A 10,828-nucleotide genomic window follows, 5' to 3' on the forward strand; every position below is an offset into this window, starting at 1 on the left:
TTTTACCTGTTGTGTGGCCAGAAATCTTTTAACACCGATATGTTCAGCAATTTTAAGAATGAATAATGTTCATTGTACATAAAGTTTGGTCACATACAGGCAAGATTCCTGTAAGAATTGTGAAAGTGCGTGCAGGTCTGAAATGTTCAGAATTAGGAAAACATGCAGGTCTTTTCTCTGACAAGTCCATTCTCTGTCTATAAACCACCAAATGACTATAAAAAAAAATAGCACAGACCGTAACAAATGTAACATTCACAGACATTTATGTGCGGATAATTAATAGTGGGACTTCATCACTTTGATCACACTAGTAAATGAGTGTATGTAATCAGGGTGGGCCCAAGCCTTTTTGGGGCCCTAAGCAGAATTTTACAAGGGGCCCCTCAGTGCTGCCAATACGACTGATCATTGACTGATTGTCAATGCTTGATTATTTGCACACTATAAATCTAAGACACCCATTATCAGTTTTATTTGTTGTAGCCGTGTTGCTTACATCATACCAATGTCTGCCTGGCATGTTTATAACCCTTCTGCGATTAGCAAACCCACAAGAGCAGTCGGGTGTTAATTTGCACTTTAACATTCAAAGTCTTACAGTACTAAGTGGCATACTTAATTTGTGGTGTACTGAAAAGTAGCTAAATAAACCAGCAGACAATGCATTCACCGAACAGAATGTTATTTTAACAACATAAATCATTAATGTGGCGGTACTTGCTCTACATCTCATCAGGAACCTGACAGTTGTGAAAACAGCAGTCAGACCACAGAACAGAAGAGAAGTATGAAGTTTAACACAGCTTTGAGTGTCGCTGGAGCCATACTTCTCAACATAGCAGGTAAAATCTTAAAAAAGACTTTAACATGACAAAGTTAGATATAAGTTTAATAGCATTTGTTTTACTTAAAAACTGACCAGTACAACACACTTGACTGAATTTGTTTCTCATGATTGTAAAAACATTTTGATCTGGAGATACATATAAGTTGTGCACTTCTATTAATTTCTTTACAAATGCAAAATGTACGTATATTTACGTATATTGCATGTGAATTCCTTCAGTACTGTTTAAAAAGCCTCAGGATGCAGCTCAGAGTGTGAGAATGTGCAGAACTTGAATATGAACGGATCATGACTTTGAAAAAGCTAAAAGATAGTTTTGATTTGTTTAATATTTTATTTTCTACATAAACCCCATACTTTACATTTTTTACAGAATTGATGGAAAATAGTGATAATGAACAATTAATAGTGACTGTTTATTATATTACTGTTTCACTATTGTATTTTAAAAATTGCAACTAGGTATAAAAAGTTTATAGCTAGATAGATTTTTCATAGGTTGATTGATAAATTGCTGTAAAGGACAGTAGTGTCATTATTTGAAATGATAAAATATCTGAAATATGACAGTATTAATAATTATTTTAACTGAAATAAAGTAGAGCCCATGGCATAATACAGAAAAATATTTAATATTTAAAACATTTGAATAATTTGATACATTGAAACTTCAGCATCCGTATTTGAGAGAATCTTAACCGTAACCATAGTAACCCAGAAGTATTTCCTGAATATGAGATGCAGCTCTGTTCTGTAGCAGAAACACTAACCTAATTGTATGACTATGAAATCATTCGACCAGATTTTTGGCTAAAATCCATAAATACCATTATTCAGGTGACGATTTTATCCTGTTTTCATGCCAATAGTACATGCCAGGACTGATGTAACAGGTGAACCAGTTGTGGGCTACACAAACCAGTTTATCAGCTTTGTCTGGATTCTTGTTTACTTACGTTGTATTTTGTCTACCCACACAGGCTCCCTCTGCCAGTTAGATGGTAAGTTGTCATAATGACCATAAAACTCTTGTTCCACACTGCAGAACATTTACTTGGTATTTTAGTCTTGTTTTCTAGTAAAAATCTTTAAACATTCTTGAATCAAGATGCATTTACTCGAGAAGGAAAATAGTTAGTGTTTTCTGAAAAATTATCAAAATATTGTTTTTTTTTGCTTAAAGGGGTCATCGGATGCAAAATTCAATTTTGTTGTTGTTTGAACATAAATGTGTGTTGGAAGTGTGTGTACACATCCACCCTATAATGATAAAAATCCACCCAGTGGTTTTTTTAAATCCCTTCTCAAATCAGGCTGTTCTGAGATTCCTGTCAGAATGACGTAGTTCTGCACAGGCCCCTCCCACGATAGTTGATTGACAGGTCCGTCTTACCTTAGACCCGCCCTGAGTGAGCTGTCATCAGTCCGCCATTGTGTCGACTCCGGTGCAGGGGAAGACAAGAATGTCTCCGATTAAGCAATTGAGGTGTTCTGTTGTTGGATGTGATAATGAACATAGCAGTCGTCATTTACTCTCGACATCTGAGCCGCTGAAGACGCAGAGGATTAACGTTACGTTCGTTTTTGAAGGGGATGCGCCGATCCCTGAGTATAAGGGTTTTTCATGAATCTTTGCAAATCACCTTTCCTAATAACGTGCTAGTTAGCAAGTTCCGTGGCTAAAGTAAACAGTATTATGAGAACGGCTCGTCACCCTCGGAAGAGAGGGGCGGGGTCAGCGGAGCTCATTAGCATTTAAAGCAACATGGACTAGAACCGCCTGCTGAAAACAGAGTTGATTTTGACCGGTGTTTTTTACACTACCATTGAAAAATTTTAACCAAAGTATGTTATAGACTTTTCATTAAGACCCTAAAGAATCATATCAACTTGGGGAAAATGGGCATCCGCTGATCCCTTTAAAACAAGAAAAATTATCGGCCAATGTGGCAAGAGAAATAATCCTAATAATCTTAATTCAAAGGCAATACAAGATTATTTTTCTTGCCCCATTGGCAGATATGTTTCCTCATTTTAACAAAATCTTGATAAATATTTAGAAAAAAAAAAAAAAAAAGACTTAAGATCTTAGGACATCTTCTCAAGATATTTGTCCTGGAAAACATGGCAAAAATTCTAAATTGGAAAATCATTTTTTTTAGAAAAAAAAAAAAAAAAAAGACTTAAGATCTTAGGACATCTTCTCAAGATATTTGTCCTGGAAAACATGGCAAAAATTCTAAATTGGAAAATCATTTTTGCAGTGCATGCAGAATGTTTGCTCTGTGTCTGTGAAGCATTTTATGAAGGAAATCTCACATCTTGCTTTCTCTCATCAGTATGTGGTCGAGCCCCCCTCAACAATAAGATTGTTGGAGGGGAGGACGCAAAAGCAGGGGCTTGGCCATGGCAAGTCAGCATTCAAACACTCAGCGGTAGTCATTTCTGTGGCGGGAGTCTAATCAATAAAGACTGGGTTTTGTCTGCAGCTCACTGCTTCAAACAGTATGTTGAAAGTCTAAATAAAGCTTAAGATACAACTGTAGATTTATGATAGTGGGATTAAAGCAGACTTTCTCTATTTACAGAGTCACTGCATCTAACATTGTGATGTATTTCGGGCGTCAGAGCCAATTGGGCTTAAACCCTAATGAGACATACAGGAGAGCGAGTCGAATCATCACTCATCCAAAATATAACTTGATTAGGTTCGACAGTGACATAGCACTGGTCCAGCTCTCCTCTTCTGTGACTTTCTCTGATTACATCAGGCCAGTTTGTCTGGCGGCGGCTGGTAGTGTATTTGGTGGAGGTACGGAGAGCTGGATCACTGGATGGGGACTTCTAAAGTCTGGAGGTGAGGGAAGATTTGCTTGCCAGTTAACTGAATACAAACAATAGTGTGAACCTCAACGATTTACCCAGAAATGTTTTTTAAAAGCTGTAAAATTTGTTTGTCCTCTGATCTGTTTAGCAGGCGAAGTTTCTGATATACTGCAGGAGGTGCAGGTTCCAGTTGTGAGCAACAATGACTGTTATAATGCTTTTGCAGCGATCACAACCATCACAAGCAATATGATTTGTACTGGATTGATAAACGTGGGAGGTAAACATTCATGTCAGGTAAGACATCCAGTCATGTATTTTAATCCAAAGCAATTACAGAACATTAGTCAGCACATGCAAACTTTATGTAACCGATTCTACTTCGCCTCGCTCCGAGTGGGATTCAAACCGCAGTCTCTAGCGTGGGAGGCGGGCGCTCTAACAAGGAGGTTAAAGGCCACGGCCTCTACATGCACAGCTCTTACTAGCCTATGACAGTTATATTTACACTTCCAATCTAGTTGCTTAATGAAGCCCAGTTTTTACGACACTGATCATGAACTTATACACTATGGCTGCTTTTTACTTCACCTGATCTGCAGAGGAAAGCATGGAGTTGCGGTGCAGACTATAGTATATCGATAGAGTAAACAATTAAAGGCATAGTTTACCCAAAATGTAAATTTACTCACCCTCAGGCTAGATGTAAAATAAATAAAATAAAATAAGAGATGCACTGGCTGATGGACAACTGAAACATACTTTAGTCCATGTGTCCACCAAAGCGTTTTTAGTCAGCTGAAAATGACAGGTGTTCTCCTGAAAACATGCAGCTGGACACATTTGAGAGCACTTTAGAAGGACAATACATTAAAGTAATGTGTTACCAGAATCTGATTTCACAGGTTTTATCAGCAATTGCTGACCAGCAATATTAACTTCTCCTCCATGCGATGCTGGGCGGTGTGGTATTTGTCTCACCCTGTGAGAGGATGTGAATTGACACACCAATTACACAGTGACTGGACAGCCCCAGATAGCACACGTACGTCTGATGTCTGATCGCTTCATCTGGAAAGCATCTACTGTGTACAAACATTTGATAGACATATATAAGATGTCAGTTTTACATACATTCTAAATCATAAACATCTTAAAGACATCTTCTAAACGTCTATTTGACATCTGATAGGAAACGTCCTATAGACGCATTTAAGATGAGCAAACATTCTAAAAAAATACTTGCAGATGTAAATGCAGACATCAAATAGATGTCTGAGTGATGTACATGTGCTGTCAGGGGCTGGGTAAAAAGTGACGGAGTCAAGTGCTGTGTTTCACCTATTAAAATAAATAAATAAATAATTCCTTGTACATTATTATGTTATGACTTCAAAACAATTTTAACATGCTGCGAGATTTGAAATTTGATACTTTTGAACATTAGAGTCATCCAGCTTCATATGTATGGGTTTTCTAACGCAGTAGTTTTGCTCGGTAGCTTGGCGTTGCACTTGTGAGGTGAAGTGCTCCTTTACGAATCCCGTGAAACAACGGTTCGACAAAACAGCTCAAACCTGCATTTAAGGAAGTTAATATAGCACAGTTGCATCAGCAGATGCGTCTTTATATTACTTTAGCATTCGTTAACACTATTGGTTGGGTAAGCTGTAGGGGGTCTGTTATTTTCCAACACGATAGAGCATTTTAGCGACACTCCCTACATTTGAATTCAGAACCGCTACAATACATAGCTGAAACAATTTTATATAAACCCAGCAATGTGTACCTGAAGCAACGTAATAAAAACACAGCAATCCCAAAGTTCCTTTCAAGAAAAGTCTGTTCACTCGGCGGCCAAGACCAAGTCCTATCTAAATGAATGGGGGAATCATAAAACCTCAAAAACTGCCAGCTGAACTCGCAATTAAATTACATATTTCAAATCGGCAACAAAATCTGAAATGAACTGCCCCATAAAATGTAGTTCCTTATGCTCAAATAGTGTACAAAAAAGCTTATTTTTCAGGGTAGACCTGCCAATGCACATGTGCAGTCATATAAGCGCGAGTCTCTAAATTTGATGGGAACCAGAGCTTCTAACAGCCACTGCAGTGATGCAATGTCTTTACCAATCAGCAATTGGCTGTTTTATTCAGAAGGAGGGACTATTCCACCATATTGCGTATTGCCGTTTCTCCCATTCATATGTGATAGGAGTGAACCGTCTTTGTATATCTATAGTCTTTGGCAATTCTTCTCTGAAACAACGTAATAAAAATGCATCAATACTTACCTGAATCAACATAATAAAAATGTGGCCACAGTCACATATTGAACATGTGCCACTCACTGGACATTTCACTGTATAAAACTGCAGTGAAACGTGCAGTAAATTGTGTAATATCGGTGTTGCAGAAACATCACCAGAAGCACGTATTTCCAATGAGCCTGGGTTGGTCTACAATGACAGAAACCATTTTTGGGAAAAATGTTATTTAAAGTGCAATTTGTTTTTGGCTCACATCCCATTCATTTACATGATGATGACGCGGGTCCTATACTGCAGTCAGCCACCAGGAGGCCATCAAAATGTTTTGGCTTTCCTTTTTTATGATGTGCACGGCACACTTGGTTTTACCCAAAGATGAAAATGTTTTAACTTTCAGTAACAAGAGAAAAATGCTCAGTGCTCCCACTGCAAACAAATGAAAATGTACACTGGCCTCAGGAAAAACACGCTTTGGTGGACACACAGCTGGAATATTTTTACTTCTGTCTGTAACAGTTGTTTGCTGTACATTGTCCGAGATATAAATGCTGAATGTTTGTCAATGCAGGGAGACTCTGGAGGTCCAGTGGCCAGTAGGAACGGTTCCCTGTGGATTCAGTCCGGCATTGTGAGTTTTGGAGCCGATCCCTGTGATGACCCCAAATATCCCAGTGTGTTCGCCAGAGTTTCTCAGTACCAGGACTGGATCACCTCTAGCATAGGCAGCAACCCACCTGGATTTGTCAAATACCACAACAATGGATTCAGAAGTTCGCTCAACCTCCTTTTACTTTCAATGTCTCTCACATTTTCCATCATTCCTTTCACCTTCTCCCTCTATCTCTCTTCCTAAAGATTGTTTGAACAGTTATTCTCCAGGTTTTTTGACGAAGAGCACAGTTGTGTTGGACACGCTCTCATGAATAGGTGAAAAGGGCAGTTATATTGTTATTTTTGTCATTTATTCTTTATCTTTCTAAAAATATACTCTTGAAAATCTACTCTTACTGACATTATAAGAGCGTGCACTAATGAAGCTCAGCTTGCTTGTGCCCTCTGAGATTCAGGATGGTGTTTGATTGACCAATGTTGATTATTTGTATGTTTATGAGTTTAATAACTGGTATAACTGATATAGGGTCTGAAAGGAAAAAGGGAAAGCAACTTAGCTACCTCAATATGCTTCCTCAGATTTGATGGTGCACTTTTGAAGTCAGAAATTTCCCTGATGAAAGTTAGAACTGAAACTGATATGTGTGTGCTTGATGCATGAAAACAAACCTCATTGGGTCTCATATGCGTGCACATTTGAGCTTCCATTTATATTTAATGTGCATAAGACAAAATATAAAAATGCAAAAATGTAATGAGTACTTTTTAAGTTGAAATCAAATTGTAAGGAGTAAAAAGTTTTTTTTCTTCAGAAATGTAATCAAGTAAAAGTACAAGTAGTCAGTTTAAATTGTACTTGAATAAAGTACAAGTCACACAAAATAATACTTAAGTACACTAATCAAGTAGAATTATCCAAATATTTTTACACCCCTGGATACTGGTTGTTGAAAATGTAATTATCTTTAATCAATTTCCATGTTGTCGTCACATTGTCTAAACAGAATAAATACAGAAGAAGGAACTGACATGGGGAATCTCTCTCTCTCTCTCTCTCTCTCTTCATACTATCTTAATATTTTTGTGTAAACCACAATATTTTTTTTCTTTGATGATTCTTTGATGAATAAAAAGTTCAAATAAGTTAAAAAAAAAGGTTTAAAAGTTAAAAAATCTTTGACCCCAAACTTAGTAGTGTACACAAAAACAGTTCTCCAAAACATTCAACAACATTTTAAAAATCTTAAAGATTCAAAACTTTTGACTGATAGTGTATGTGTGTTTGTTTTTGCGCAGTAAACATACTCTTTCGGAATCTGACATAAATGAATAAATCCCTAATTAATGAACATCAGTTGATGTATCCTTAATGGACATAAATGAAAACAATTATTAATAATTACATTACTAATAATTTATCGTATAAAAAATCTGTTAAATTAAATGCCTTAATAAGGTTTTAGATGTGACTTACACAATGACTTAACGAACAGACATGGACATGAAAGTCAATCACAAGGAATAAATTAGTGGAAACGAATAATCTATTCATTTAAATGATTGCCATCTACACTTCTAATGGCCTGCTCTTTAAAAGCTATTGTAAGAAATCATGCAGACGGACACGGACATGAACATTAATCACAAAGGAAACAATAGAGAAAACAACTAATGAAAAATTCAACAAAAAAAAATAAAAAAATGAAAATTATATTACATATATACACATTGTTGTTGTTTTTTTGATGCTATGCACATAAAGACAAAGAATTAAAGGGCTGCTCACGCCTCACACAAGAAATTCATTCTCCGACAATGCACATCTTTTACTGATGACTTTTTAAGTGTTGTCTACTGCCAAAATAATTTAATTATGCTATTTAAGATTTTTTGTCGTCGAGTCAGTTCAGTCATCAAGCCAGTCCAGATCTGCTCCTTCTGCCTGAAATTATTTCCTTGTCACTCTGTAATCATACAATATTTCTTCATTTACTTTAATGTCCCTTGTGGCAAGGGATAAAATGGTTTCAGCAGGCCCACTTGTGTCACGGATATGGGCTGCGTTTCCCGAAACCTTCTTAACGCTACGTCGTTCGTAAGTTATACCTTAAGTTGTACCTTTACGTTAATACGTGTTTCCCGAAACGTTCTTAGTTAAGTATACCTTCTGTAAGTCATTCGTTCGTAAGGTTAGTCTGGACCACTCTTAGCTATACCTTATCGCTGTTCACAGCTCACTCCGCTAGTGGCCACCACTGTGCAAAAACCTTCTACACATTTCAGTCGATACGATTGTAATTCTGGTTAATGTAGCTGACTAAGGCTGAATACTTTTGGCCGTGAGGTTGCAGGTTCGCACACTTGCAAAATTATTCATATACATAAACACACACACACACACACATATATACTGTATGTGTGCGTGTGTGTGTGTGTGTGTGATATCCAAGGTTGCATTTAGTTTGAAATTTGGATTATTTTATAAATGCAGCGAGCCCCGATAAATGCAATTTCTAATATTTCTAAAGTGTTTCTTTATAATGAACATCACTTTACCCGCTCTATAACGCAGTGAAAGAGCTCCTGAATTGAACAATCGATTCTCGAGCCATCGATATCAACCTATTCAGCACCACCGCCATGGACAGTACCTGCTAACGTCGCACGTAAGAAGGTTTACCTTAAGCAACATCCTAAGGTATAGTTCGGGGAACACGCCTAGGAAAGGTATCCTAACGCCCCAGTATAGTGACGGGGACACTATACTGTCAAAAAGCACCGTCCTTCGGATGAGACGTTAAAATTTAAAAATATTAAAAAATGATTTTTTACACGGCACCCCTGCTCTCGACAGACGGCACCCTGCGGCACCCCGGTTGGGAAACACTGCTCTAAGCCATTGATATCAACCTATTCAGCACCACCGCCATGGACAGCAGCTGCTAACGTCGCACGTAAGAAGGTTTACCTTAAGCAACATCCTAAGGTATAGTTCGGGAAACACGCCTAGAACAGGTATACCTTTAGTTAAGATATACCTTTAGAGTCTTCGTAGCGAGCTAAGAGACAACGTTATCGGGAAATGCAGCCATGGACTTTTGTTTGTGTATATTTCTGTTCCTGTTCTCCTGCCCAAGTGTTGGTCATTGACCCAGTTTCTGTTTCCCTTGATTGCCTTATTCAGTTCACCTGTGTCTAGTTCATTAAGTCCATATGCTGCATTCAAGTCCTCCTGGGAAGTTCGTATTTATGAGTTGACAAGCTGTATTTACGACATCAGGTGCGTTCAAGTCACTTTGGTCAGAACAAGATGGCGATTTCACGTTTCTACATAAAATTCAACTATTTTTTTAACTCTACATCTACAAAATGATGAATAAAGAATGTGAATCATTGTGTTTCTGCCTTTTTCTGTTTATATTCAATTTATGAAGGTGATGAAAACAGAATCATCATATATTCTATGGTAATTACACAATAATATAATATTTTATTAATTTCAACAAATTTACCGTTGATAAAGACGCTGCATATCTCTAGTCTTTGGCTGCATCCATTGCATCTGACATGTTTCTCATTGACACGCCCCCAACTCGGAAACTCGGGGCTTAAAGAAAATTTCAAGTTTCCCGCTCGTAAAAATGACTTTGTGGTGGCGTTCATGTGCGTTCAACTCATAAATACGATCTATCCGACATGACTTGAACACACCATTAGTCCCTCATTAGTGTTTGTATAAGTCTCCCCATTTTCTTCCCTGAGTTGCTGGTTATTGTTCTATGTTACTTGTGGTTGGATGTTTGTATTTTCAGTATTTTCAGTAAAAGTCCTTGTGGAATAATCTTTTTCTTCGTGTGCATTGTTTTGCTTCAGCACACCCGTGACAGAATAACTGGCCTTAAAAAAAGTGGGTTTAGCGGCGTCTTTCCCACATTTTTTTGTTTTTTTAAAGTTTTTATTTTATTTCTTATGGACAATCCTGGAGTCCTCGTCCTCCTGCTGGAGCAGAGGGATCGCTCTCTTGAGGACCACACAAGAGACTCTGTGGACCTCACCAACTTAACACACTACCCGGACAACTGCCTCACCACGTTCTACCGTGTGGGATTAAACACCGCCGCAAAGGCTAGGTTGTCCGGGGACGGTCCTCGAGAGAGTCTCGTCGCCTTTGTGGAGTGAGCTGAGGGTGAGGGTGAGGTTGGACTCCGAGGATAACGAATTGTCTTCTTCTGAACTCTCTGCCTGTCCTGTTACAGCCAAGGAGGCCG

General features: G+C 37.9%; 1 protein-coding gene across 1 annotated transcript; it reads left to right on the forward strand.

Annotated features, from left to right (window-relative positions):
* Window positions 1–790: 790 nt before the first annotated feature.
* Window positions 791–6,801, forward strand: LOC107670351 (trypsin-like). Its single transcript, XM_016462924.1, has 6 exons — window positions 791–845; window positions 1,831–1,851; window positions 3,190–3,355; window positions 3,439–3,707; window positions 3,825–3,973; window positions 6,517–6,801. Exons 1-6 carry the CDS (start codon window positions 791–793, stop codon window positions 6,799–6,801), a joined length of 945 nt encoding a protein of 314 aa, XP_016318410.1.
* Window positions 6,802–10,828: the final 4,027 nt, after the last annotated feature.

Source organism: Sinocyclocheilus anshuiensis, unplaced genomic scaffold (genome assembly GCF_001515605.1).
Source record: "Sinocyclocheilus anshuiensis isolate Anshui unplaced genomic scaffold, SAMN03320099.WGS_v1.1 scaffold1041, whole genome shotgun sequence".
In the NCBI taxonomy this organism is placed as follows: Eukaryota; Metazoa; Chordata; class Actinopteri; order Cypriniformes; family Cyprinidae; genus Sinocyclocheilus; species Sinocyclocheilus anshuiensis.

Coding starts and splice junctions, on each gene's coding strand:
- LOC107670351 (XM_016462924.1), top strand. CDS start 791: ATGAAGTTTAACACAGCTTTGAGTGTCGCTGGAGCCATACTTCTCAAC. Junction 846..1,830: donor CATACTTCTCAACATAGCAG/GTAAAATCTTAA, acceptor CTACCCACACAG/GCTCCCTCTGCCAGTTAGAT. Junction 1,852..3,189: donor CTCCCTCTGCCAGTTAGATG/GTAAGTTGTCAT, acceptor TTCTCTCATCAG/TATGTGGTCGAGCCCCCCTC.